At 44.6% G+C, this 14278-nt stretch overlaps 1 protein-coding gene across 10 annotated transcripts in view; it reads left to right on the top strand.

The window, feature by feature from the left end:
* DGKI (diacylglycerol kinase iota) overlaps nt 1-14278 on the top strand; it is a 223620-nt gene that overhangs the window by 200838 nt on the left and 8504 nt on the right. For all 10 annotated transcript variants that reach the window (XM_072145184.1, XM_072145182.1, XM_072145181.1 and 7 more), the window contains one exon: nt 14042-14162. In XM_072145184.1, the coding sequence (XP_072001285.1) occupies nt 14042-14162 (121 nt within the window). The remainder of the gene's footprint in view (nt 1-14041; nt 14163-14278) is intronic.

The following is a 14278-nucleotide window of genomic DNA, read 5'->3' as shown; positions in this document are numbered from 1 at the left end:
ATCCTGTATATATGGGCACAGCACAGTACTACTACTCCTATCCTGTATATATGGTCACAGCACAGTACTATTACTCCTATCCTGTATATATAGACACAGCACAGTACTACTACTCCTATCCTGTAAATATGGGCACAGCACAGTACTACTACTCCTATCCTGTATACATGGGCACAGCACAGTACTACGCCTCCTATCCTGTATATATGGGCACAGCACAGTACTACTACTCCTATCCTGTGTATATGGGAACAGCACAGTACTACTACTCCTACCCTGTATATATGGGCACAGCACAGTACTACTACTCCTATCCTGTGTATATGGGCACAGCACACCACTACTCCTCCTATCCTGTATATATGGGCACAGCACAGTACTACTACTCCTATCCTGTGTATATGGACAAAACACAGTACTACTACTTCTATCCTGTGTATATGGGCACAGTACTACTACTCCTATCCTGTGTATATGGGCACAGTACTACTACTCCTATCCTGTATATATGGTCACAGCACAGTACTATTACTCCTATCCTGTATATATGGACACAGCACAGTACTACTACTCCTATCCTGTATATATGGGCACAGCACAGTACTACTACTCCTATCCTGTATATATGGACACAGCACAGTACTACTACTCCTATCCTGTATATATGGGCACAGCACAGTACTACTACTCCTATCCTGTATATATGGGCACAGCACAGTACTGCTACTCCTATCCTGTGTATATGGGAACAGCACAGTACTACTACTCCTATCCTGTATATATGGGCACAGCACAGTACTACTACTCCTATCCTGTATACATGGGCACAGCACAGTACTACTACTCCTACCCTGTATATATGGGCACAGCACAGTACTACTACTCCTATCCTGTGTATATCGGCACAGCACAGCACTACTCCTCCTATCCTGTATATATGGGCACAGCACAGTACTACTACTCCTATCCTGTGTATATGGGCACAGTACTACTACTCCTATCCTGTGTATATGGGCACAGTACTACTACTCCTATCCTGTGTATATGGGCACAACACAGTACTACTACTCCTATCCTGTATATATGGGCACAGCACAGTACTACTACTCCTATCCTGTATACATGGGCACAGCACAGTACTACGCCTCCTATCCTGTGTATATGGGAACAGCACAGTACTACTACTCCTATCCTGTATATATGGGCACACCACAGTACTACTACTCCTATCCTGTATATATGGGCACAGCACACTACTACTACTACCCTGTATATATGGGCACAGCACAGTACTACTACTCCTATCCTGTATATATAGGGGCACAGCACAGTACTACTACTCCTATACTGTATATATGGGCACAGCACAGTACTACTACTCCTATCCTGTGTATATGGGAACAGCACAGTACTACTACTCCTATCCTGTATATAAGGGCACAGCACAGTACTACTACTCCTATCCTGTATATATGGGCACAGCACAGTACTACTACTCCTATCCTGTGTATATGGGAACAGCACAGTACTACTACTCCTATCCTGTATATAAGGGCACAGCACAGTACTACTACTCCTATCCTGTATATATGGGCACAGCACAGTACTACTACTCCTATCCTGTGTATATGGGCACAGCACAGCACTACTACTCCTATCCTGTATATATGGGCACAGCACAGTACTACTACTCCTATCCTGTATATATGGGCACAGCACAGTACTACTACTCCTATACAGTATATATGGGCACAGCACAGTACTACTACTCCTATCCTGTATATATGGGCACAGCACAGTACTACTACTCCTATCCTGTATAAATGGGCACAGCACAGTACTACTACTCCTATCCTGTATATATGGGAACAGCACAGTACTACTACTCCTATCCTGTATACATGGGCACAGCACAGTACTACTACTCCTACCCTGTATATATGGGCACAGCACAGTACTACTACTCCTATCCTGTGTATATCGGCACAGCACAGCACTACTCCTCCTATCCTGTATATATGGGCACAGCACAGTACTACTACTCCTATCCTGTGTATATGGGCACAGTACTACTACTCCTATCCTGTGTATATGGGCACAGTACTACTACTCCTATCCTGTGTATATGGGCACAACACAGTACTACTACTCCTATCCTGTATATATGGGCACAGCACAGTACTACTACTCCTATCCTGTATACATGGGCACAGCACAGTACTACGCCTCCTATCCTGTGTATATGGGAACAGCACAGTACTACTACTCCTATCCTGTATATATGGGCACACCACAGTACTACTACTCCTATCCTGTATATATGGGCACAGCACACTACTACTACTACTCCTATCCTGTATATATGGGCACAGCATAGTACTACTACTATCCTGTATATATAGGGGCACAGCACAGTACTACTACTCCTATCCTGTATATATGGGCACAGCACAGTACTACTACTCCTATCCTGTGTATATGGGAACAGCACAGTACTACTACTCCTATCCTGTATATAAGGGCACAGCACAGTACTACTACTCCTATCCTGTATATATGGACACAGCACAGTATTACTACTCCTATCCTGTATATATAGGGGCACAGCACAGTACTACTACTCCTATACTGTATATATGGGCACAGCACAGTACTACTACTCCTATCCTGTGTATATGGGAACAGCACAGTACTACTACTCCTATCCTGTATATAAGGGCACAGCACAGTACTACTACTCCTATCCTGTATATATGGGCACAGCACAGTACTACTACTCCTATCCTGTGTATATGGGAACAGCACAGTACTACTACTCCTATCCTGTATATAAGGGCACAGCACAGTACTACTACTCCTATCCTGTATATATGGGCACAGCACAGTACTACTACTCCTATCCTGTATAGATGGGCAGAGCACAGTACTACTACCCCTATCATGTATACATGTGCAGAGCACAGTACTACTACTCCTGTATATATGGGCACAGCACAGTACTACTACTCCTATCCTGTATATATGGGCACAGCACAGTACTACTACTCCTATTATGTATATATGGACACAGCACAGTACTACTACTCCTATCCTGTATATATGGGCACAGCACAGTACTACTACTCCTATCCTGTATATATGGGCATTGCACAGTACTACTACTCCTATCCTGTATATATGGGCACAGAACAGTACTACTACTCCTATCCTGTATATATGGGCACAGCACAGTACTACTACTCCTATCCTGTATATATGGGCACAGCACAGTACTACTACTCCTATCCTGTATATATGGGCACAGCACAGTACTACTACTCCTATCCTGTGTATATGGGCACAGTACTACTACTCCTATCCTGTGTATATGGGCACAGTACTACTACTCCTATCCTGTGTATATGGGCACAACACAGTACTACTACTCCTATCCTGTATATATGGGCACAGCACAGTACTACTACTCCTATCCTGTATACATGGGCACAGCACAGTACTACGCCTCCTATCCTGTGTATATGGGAACAGCACAGTACTACTACTCCTATCCTGTATATATGGGCACACCACAGTACTACTACTCCTATCCTGTATATATGGGCACAGCACACTACTACTACTACTCCTATCCTGTATATATGGGCACAGCACAGTACTACTACTCCTATCCTGTATATATAGGGGCACAGCACAGTACTACTACTCCTATACTGTATATATGGGCACAGCACAGTACTACTACTCCTATCCTGTGTATATGGGAACAGCACAGTACTACTACTCCTATCCTGTATATAAGGGCACAGCACAGTACTACTACTCCTATCCTGTATATATGGGCACAGCACAGTACTACTACTCCTATCCTGTGTATATGGGAACAGCACAGTACTACTACTCCTATCCTGTATATAAGGGCACAGCACAGTACTACTACTCCTATCCTGTATATATGGGCACAGCACAGTACTACTACTCCTATCCTGTGTATATGGGCACAGCACAGCACTACTACTCCTATCCTGTATATATGGGCACAGCACAGTACTACTACTCCTATCCTGTATATATGGGCACAGCACAGTACTACTACTCCTATACAGTATATATGGGCACAGCACAGTACTACTACTCCTATCCTGTATATATGGGCACAGCACAGTACTACTACTCCTATCCTGTATAAATGGGCACAGCACAGTACTACTACTCCTATCCTGTATATATGGGAACAGCACAGTACTACTACTCCTATCCTGTATACATGGGCACAGCACAGTACTACTACTCCTACCCTGTATATATGGGCACAGCACAGTACTACTACTCCTATCCTGTGTATATCGGCACAGCACAGCACTACTCCTCCTATCCTGTATATATGGGCACAGCACAGTACTACTACTCCTATCCTGTGTATATGGGCACAGTACTACTACTCCTATCCTGTGTATATGGGCACAGTACTACTACTCCTATCCTGTGTATATGGGCACAACACAGTACTACTACTCCTATCCTGTATATATGGGCACAGCACAGTACTACTACTCCTATCCTGTATACATGGGCACAGCACAGTACTACGCCTCCTATCCTGTGTATATGGGAACAGCACAGTACTACTACTCCTATCCTGTATATATGGGCACACCACAGTACTACTACTCCTATCCTGTATATATGGGCACAGCACACTACTACTACTACTCCTATCCTGTATATATGGGCACAGCACAGTACTACTACTATCCTGTATATATAGGGGCACAGCACAGTACTACTACTCCTATCCTGTATATATGGGCACAGCACAGTACTACTACTCCTATCCTGTGTATATGGGAACAGCACAGTACTACTACTCCTATCCTGTATATAAGGGCACAGCACAGTACTACTACTCCTATCCTGTATATATGGACACAGCACAGTATTACTACTCCTATCCTGTATATATAGGGGCACAGCACAGTACTACTACTCCTATACTGTATATATGGGCACAGCACAGTACTACTACTCCTATCCTGTGTATATGGGAACAGCACAGTACTACTACTCCTATCCTGTATATAAGGGCACAGCACAGTACTACTACTCCTATCCTGTATATATGGGCACAGCACAGTACTACTACTCCTATCCTGTGTATATGGGAACAGCACAGTACTACTACTCCTATCCTGTATATAAGGGCACAGCACAGTACTACTACTCCTATCCTGTATATATGGGCACAGCACAGTACTACTACTCCTATCCTGTGTATATGGGCACAGCACAGCACTACTACTCCTATCCTGTATATATGGGCACAGCACAGTACTACTACTCCTATCCTGTATATATGGGCACAGCACAGTACTACTACTCCTATACAGTATATATGGGCACAGCACAGTACTACTACTCCTATCCTGTATATATGGGCACAGCACAGTACTACTACTCCTATCCTGTATAAATGGGCACAGCACAGTACTACTACTCCTATCCTGTATATATTGGAACAGCACAGTACTACTACTCCTATCCTGTATATATGGGTACAGCACAGTACTACTACTCCGATCCTGTGTATATGGGAACAGCACAGTACTACTACTCCTATCCTGTATATATGGGAACAGCACAGTACTACTACTCCTATCCTGTATATATGGGTACAGCACAGTACTACTACTCCGATCCTGTGTATATGGGCACTGCACAGTACTACTACTCCTATCCTGTATATATGAGCACAGTACTACTACTCCTATCCTGTATACATGGGCACAGCACAGTACTACTACTCCTATCCTGTATATATGGGTACAGCACAGTACTACTACTCCTATACAGTATATATGGGCACAGCACAGTACTACTACACCTATCCTGTATATAGGTGCACAGCACAGTACTACTACTCCTATCCTGTGTATATGGGAACAGCACACTACTACTACTCCTATCCTGTATATACGGGCACAGCACAGTACTACTACTCCTATCCTGTATATATGGGCACAGCACAGTACTACTACTCCTATCCTGTATATATGGACACAGCACAGTACTACTACTCCTATCCTGTGTATACGGGTACAGCACAGTACTACTACTCCTATCCTGTATATATGGGAACAGTACTACTACTCCTATCCTGTATACAGTACTACTACTCCTATCCTGTGTATATGAGCACAGCAAGTACTACTACTCCTATCCTGTGTATATGAGCACAGCACAGTACTACTACTCCTATCCTGTATATATGGGCACAACACAGTACTACTACTCCTATCCTGTATATATGGACACAGCACAGTACTACAACTCCTATCCTGTATATATGGGCACAGCACAGTACTACTACTCCTATCCTGCATATATGGATGCAGCATAGTACTACTACTCCTATCCTGTATATATGGGCACAGCTCAGTACTACTACTCCTATCCTGTATATTTGGGCACAGCACAGTACTACTACTCCTATCCTGTATATATGGGCACAGCACAGTACTACTGCTCCTATCCTGTATATATGGGTACAGCACAGTACTACTACTCCTATCCTGTATATATGGGTACAGCACAGTACTACTACTCCTATCCTGTATATATGGGTACAGCACAGTACTACTACTCCTATCCTGTATATATGGGCACAGCACAGTACTACTACTCCTATCCTGTATATATGGGTACAGCACAGTACTACTACTCCTATCCTGTATATTTGGACACAGCACAGTGCTACTACTCCTATCCTGTATATATGGGCACAGTACTACTACTCCTATCCTGTATATATGGGCACAGCACAGTACTACTACTCCTATCCTGCATATATGGATACAGCATAGTACTACTACTCCTATCCTGTATAAATGGGCACAGCACAGTACTACTACTCCTATCCTGTATAGATGGGCAGAGCACAGTACTACTACCCCTATCATGTATACATGTGCAGAGCACAGTACTACTACTCCTGTATATATGGGCACAGCACAGTACTACTACTCCTATCCTGTATATATGGGCACAGCACAGTACTACTACTCCTATCCTGTATATATGGGTACAGCACAGTACTACTACTCCTATACAGTATATATGGGCACAGCACAGTACTACTACACCTATCCTGTATATAGGTGCACAGCACAGTACTACTACTCCTATCCTGTATATATGGGCACAGCACAGTACTACTACTCCTATCCTGTGTATATGGGAACAGCACAGTACTACTACTCCTATCCTGTATATACGGGCACAGCACAGTACTACTACTCCTATCCTGTATATATGGGCACAGCACAGTACTACTACTCCTATCCTGTATATATGGACACAGCACAGTACTACTACTCCTATCCTGTATATACGGGCACAGCACAGTACTACCACTCCTATCCTGTATATATGGATACAGCATAGTACTACTACTCCTATCCTGTATATATGGGCACAGTACTACTACTCCTATCCTGTATACAGTACTACTACTCCTATCCTGTGTATATGAGCACAGCAAGTACTACTACTCCTATCCTGTGTATATGAGCACAGCACAGTACTACTACTCCTATCCTGTATATATGGGCACAACACAGTACTACTACTCCTATCCTGTATATATGGACACAGCACAGTACTACAACTCCTATCCTGTATATATGGGCACAGCACAGTACTACTACTCCTATCCTGCATATATGGATGCAGCATAGTACTACTACTCCTATCCTGTATATATGGGCACAGCACAGTACTACTACTCCTATCCTGTATATTTGGGCACAGCACAGTACTACTACTCCTATCCTGTATATATGGGCACAGCACAGTACTACTGCTCCTATCCTGTATATATGGGTACAGCACAGTACTACTACTCCTATCCTGTATATATGGGTACAGCACAGTACTACTACTCCTATCCTGTATATATGGGTACAGCACAGTACTACTACTCCTATCCTGTATATATGGGTACAGCACAGTACTACTACTCCTATCCTGTATATATGGGCACAGCACAGTACTACTACTCCTATCCTGTATATATGGGTACAGCACACTACTACTACTCCTATCCTGTATATTTGGACACAGCACAGTGCTACTACTCCTATCCTGTATATATGGGAACAGTACTACTACTCCTATCCTGTATATATGGGCACAGCACAGTACTACTACTCCTATCCTGCATATATGGATACAGCATAGTACTACTACTCCTATCCTGTATAAATGGGCACAGCACAGTACTACTACTCCTTTCCTGTATAGATGGGCAGAGCACAGTACTACTACCCCTATCATGTATACATGTGCAGAGCACAGTACTACTACTCCTGTATATATGGGCACAGCACAGTACTACTACTCCTATCCTGTATATATGGGCACAGCACAGTACTACTACTCCTATTATGTATATATGGACACAGCACAGTACTACTACTCCTATCCTGTATATATGGGCACAGCACAGTACTACTACTCCTATCCTGTATATATGGGCATTGCACAGTACTACTACTCCTATCCTGTATATATGGGCACAGAACAGTACTACTACTCCTATCCTGTATATATGGGCACAGCACAGTACTACTACTCCTATCCTGTATATATGGGCACAGCACAGTACTACTACTCCTATCCTGTATATATGGGCACAGCACAGTACTACTACTCCTATTCTGTATATATGGATACAGCACAGTACTACTACTCCTATCCTGTATATATGGACACAGTACAGTACTACTACTCCTATCCTGTATATATGGGCACAGCACAGTACTACTACTCCTATCCTGTATATATGGGTACAGCACAGTACTACTACTCCTATCCTGTATATCTGCACACAGCACAGTAATACTACTCCTATCCTGTATATATGGGTACAGCACAGTACTACTACTCCTATCCTGTATATCTGCACACAGCACAGTAATACTACCCCTACCCTGTATATATGGGTACAGCACAGTACTACTACTCCTATCCTGTATATCTGCACACAGCACAGTACTACTACTCCGATCCTGTGTATATGGGAACAGCTCAGTACTACTACTCCAATCCTGTATATATGGGCACAGAACAGTACTACTACTCCTATCCTGTATATATGGGCACAGAACAGTACTACTACTCCTATCCTGTATATATGGGCACAGCACAGTACTACTACTCCTATCCTGAATATATGGGCACAGAACAGTACTACTACTCCTATCCTGTATATATGGGTACAGCACAGTACTACTACTCCTATCCTGTATATATGGACACAGCACAGTGCTACTACTCCTATCCTGTATATATGGGTACAGCACAGTACTACTACTCCTATCCTGTATATATGGACACAGCACAGTGCTACTACTCCTATCCTGTATATATGGACACAGCACAGTACTACTACTCCTATCCTGTATATATAGGCACAGCACAGCACTACTACTCCTATCCTGTATATATGGGCACAGAACAGTACTACTACTCCTATCCTGTATATATGGACACAGCACAGTACTACTACTCCTATCCTGTATATATGGGCACAGCACAGTACTACTACTCCTATCCTGTATATATGGGTACAGCTCAGTACTACTACTCCTATCCTGTATATATGGACACAGCACAGTGCTACTACTCCTATCCTGTATATATGGACACAGCACAGTACTACTACTCCTATCCCGTATATATGGGCACAGCACAGTACTACTACTCCTATCCTGTATATATGAGCACAGCACAGTACTACTACTCCTATCCTGCATATATGGATACAGCATAATACTACTACTCCTATCCTGGATAAATGGGCACAGCACAGTACTACTACTCCTATTCTGTATATATGGGCAGAGCACAGTTCTACTACCCCTATCATGTATACATGTGCAGAGTACAGTACTACTACTCCTGTATATATGGGCACAGCACAGTACTACTACTCCTATCCTGTATATATGGGCACAGCACAGTACTACTACTCCTATCCTGTATATATGGGCACTGCACAGTACTACTACTCCTATCCTGTATATATGGGCACAGAACAGTACTACTACTTCTATCCTGTATATATGGGCACAGCACAGTACTACTACTCCTATCCTGTATATATGGGCACAGCACAGTACTACTACTCCTATCCGGTATATATGGGCACAGCACAGTACTACTACTCCTATCCTGTATATATGGACACAGCACAGTACTACTACTCCTTTCCTGTATATATGAATACAGCACAGTACTACTACTCCTATCCTGTATATATGGGCACAGCACAGTACTACTACTCCTATCCTGTATATATAGGCACAGCACAGTACTACTACTCCTATCCTGTATATATAGGCACAGCACAGTACTACTACTCCTATCCTATATAGGGGAACAGCACAGTACTACTACTCCTATCCTGTATATATGGACACAGCACAGTGCTACTACTCCTATCCTGTATATATGGGTACAGCACAGTACTACTACTCCTATCCTGTATATATGGGCACTGCACAGTACTACTACTCCTATCCTGTATATATGGGCACAGCACAGTACTACTACTCCTATCCTGTATATATGGGCACAGCACAGTACTACTACTCCTATCCTGTATATATGGGCACAGTACAGTACTACTACTCCTATACCGTATATATGGGCACAGCACAGTACTACTACTCCTATCCTGTATATATGGACACAGCTCAGTACTACTACTCCTATCCTGTATATATGGGCACTGCACCGTTCTACTACTACTCCTATCCTGCATACTACTACTCTAATCCACCAGATGTGGGCAGACAGGAAGGATCTATCTGGTTGTTCGCACATCATGTCCTTCCCTCTGGTATATTGTGGCTCCAGGAGTTGGAATGTCAAGGAGAAGTTCCTAGTAATGTCCCGGCAGTGTGGGGGGGGTGACCAGAATATCAGACAAGGGGGAGGAGGGTCTTTCCTGGAGAGGATTTTGACCAAGGTCGCAGAGATGTAGCTCACAGTGTGGTTGCTGTTTAGGAGATGTGCAGGCGGTTGCAGTACCATCTGTCACCTGTTGGCGGTGATTAGTTTTTTCCCCTGCCTGTTGCTGCCACTAGAGGGCGATCATATGTACAGGTGTACCTGGCTGACACATACAGCATAGAAGATTGTTACATTGTGACCAAATTATAGGAGACGTATTCACACGTGGTGCTCACTCTATAAATACTGATTCAGGTCTCGCCTCTGGTCTGGGGTCTGATTTTCAGGTCTGGTCTGGGGTCTGATTTTCAGGTCTGGTCTGGGGTCTGATTTTCAGGTCTGGTCTGGGTCTGATTTTCAGGGTTTGGTCTGGGGTCTGATTTTCAGGTCTGGTCTGGGGTCTGATTTTCAGGTCTGGTCTGGGGTCTGATTTTCAGGTCTGGTCTGGGGTCTGATTTTCAGGGTCTGGTCTGGGTCTGATTTTCAGGTCTGTTCTGGGGTCTGATTTTCAGGTCTGGTCTGGGATCTGATTTTCAGGTCTGGTCTGGGATCTGATTTTCAGGTCTGGTCTGGGATCTGATTTTCAGGTCTGGTCTGGGATCTGATTTTCAGGTCTGGTCTGGGGTCTGATTTTCAGGTCTGGTCTGGGGTCTGATTTTCAGGTCTGGTTTGGGATCCGATTTTCAGGTCTGGTCTGGGGTCTGATTTTCAGGGTTTGGTCTGGGGTCTGATTTCCAGGGTTTGGTCTGGGGTCTGATTTTCAGGTCTGGTCAGGGGTCTGATTTTCAGGTCTGGTCTGGGATCTGATTTTCAGGTCTGGTCTGGGATCTGATTTTCAGGTCTGGTCTGGGATCTGATTTTCAGGTCTGGTCTGGGATCTGATTTTCAGGTCTGGTCTGGGGTCTGATTTTCAGGGTTTGGTCTGGGGTCTGATTTTCAGGTCTGGTCTGGGGTCTGATTTTCAGGTCTGGTCTGGGGTCTGATTTTCAGGTCTGGTCTGGGGTCTGATTTTCAGGGTTTGGTCTGGGGTCTGATTTTCAGGGTCTGGTCTGGGGTCTGATTTTCAGGGTCTGGTCTGGGGTCTGATTTCCAGGGTTTGGTCTGGGGTCTGATTTCCAGGGTTTGGTCTGGGATCTGATTTTCAGGTCTGGTCTGGGATCTGATTTTCAGGTCTGGTCTGGGGTCTGATTTTCAGGTCTGGTCTGGGATCTGATTTTCAGGTCTGGTCTGGGATCTGATTTTCAGGTCTGGTCTGGGGTCTGATTTTCAGGTCTGGTCTGGGATCTGATTTTCAGGTCTGGTCTGGGGTCTGATTTTCAGGTCTGGTCTGGGATCTGATTTTCAGGTCTGGTCTGGGATCTGATTTTCAGGTCTGGTCTGGGGTCTGATTTCCAGGGTTTGGTCTGGGGTCTGATTTTCAGGGTTTGGTCTGGGGTCTGATTTTCAGGTCTGGTCTGGGATCTGATTTTCAGGTCTGGTCTGGGATCTGATTTTCAGGTCTGGTCTGGGGTCTGATTTTCAGGTCTGGTCTGGGATCTGATTTTCAGGTCTGGTCTGGGATCTGATTTTCAGGTCTGGTCTGGGGTCTGATTTTCAGGTCTGGTCTGGGGTCTGATTTTCAGGTCTGGTCTGGGGTCTGATTTTCAGGTCTGGTCTGGGGTCTGATTTTCAGGTCTGGTCTGGGGTCTGATTTTCAGAGTTTGGTCTGGGGTCTGATTTTCAGGTCTGGTCTGGGATCTGATTTTCAGGTCTGGTATGGGATCTGATTTTCAGGTCTGGTCTGGGGTCTGATTTTCAGGGTCTGGTCTGGGGTCTGATTTTCAGGTCTGGTCTGGGGTCTGATTTAGGAGTATGACATCTCACCTCTACCCTGATGCCTGATCTTAGTTGATAATTGAAGTACATTAGAAAGTTGAAGAACTTTTCATGGGTGTCATCATGGTGGGATCTCCCGCCCCCCCCCCCCCCCCGCTCCCGTTAGCTCTATGATCAAATACCTACCTCCCCCCACAACTTGTATCAGTCAGCCATAATACAATCACATCTCGTATTGATCGTGGCTACTGCATAGTGGGGGGATATGAGGGGGGCGGGGCTGGGGCGCGGCTGATTTTCCTCCACCCTCGAGCATTTTTCGGCCATTGTTCACATGACAGGCAGTTATATCGAGGAGAAACCACCGGCCTCCCGTAATTGCGGCTTCCATTCACAGCGGTCTCTCAATTTCCCTCCCGCCATTATGACAATTGCGCTTCGTCTGGTCGAGGCTCCTGCGCCCCTTTTGTTCCTGACGTTGATTGATTTAACGACATAATGTGACACCTATGATAGAGACTCTGCTACATCAAAGCTTACACTCTACTTAAAGGGGAAGCTCTGCATTACAATTTTTAACATTTTCAACATTTTTTGTTCTGTAGCACCTAGAAACTTGTTGCTGGTGTCATATTAAAGATAAGAATCTCATCTATCACATCACAACCTGAGATGAGTCAAGCTTAGTGGTTGCAGGGGAGCATCACTTCAGGCAATCCCTATCTTCTTTTCTGTAGCACCTAGAAACTTGTTGCTGGTGTCATATTACAGATAAAAATCTCAATTTCTGATCTCATCGGGATTTCAGATCTGTGATCTGCAGAACTGGATATAATGCCAGTTAAAAACACAGTTGGGAATGGGAGCTGTAGATAGAAATCCAATTCCCGGCTTTTTGTCCCGTTCTGTAGCTCCCAGAACCACAAACCTGATGCAATCTATAAGATGAGACACATATCTTTAATATGACACCAGCAGAATGTTCCTAGGTGCCACAGAGTCGAAGTGCCATTCCCCCTGCAACCACTAAACTTTACTTGTCTCGGGTAAAAAGTGACTCTTCTCTGCTCATTGTCACATGACTTTGTAGGAGATTTTTTTAGGTAAAGGGGTGAGATTTTGCATAAAAGAGGGAATTCTGGAATTCTTTTTGTTGTGTATGTCCATTCTGCAGGCTCAGTTTTGGTTTCATCCTCTGTGTTTTACCCCCCCGCAGGTCACGGAGTGCTGCGAGAGAGGAGCGAGTTTACGGATCCAGGGACCGGAGCGCTGCTCCCTGCTACACCTGGCGGCGGGCGCGGGGCACACGGATATCGTGTCCTACATCCTGGAGAACGGTGAGCGCCGGAGGAGGATGGCGCAACCATCGCACAGCAGAGCGCGCAGCCTCGGCACAACTACATCGCATTCAGCTCTTCTCGTCCACACAAACTACTAGCGACAAACTCGGCTC

This window comes from Engystomops pustulosus, chromosome 4, assembly GCF_040894005.1.
Source record: "Engystomops pustulosus chromosome 4, aEngPut4.maternal, whole genome shotgun sequence".
Classification (NCBI taxonomy): domain Eukaryota; kingdom Metazoa; phylum Chordata; class Amphibia; order Anura; family Leptodactylidae; genus Engystomops; species Engystomops pustulosus.
The sequence above is the reverse complement of the archived record's forward strand: the minus strand, read 5'-3'. Positions and strand labels throughout refer to the sequence as shown.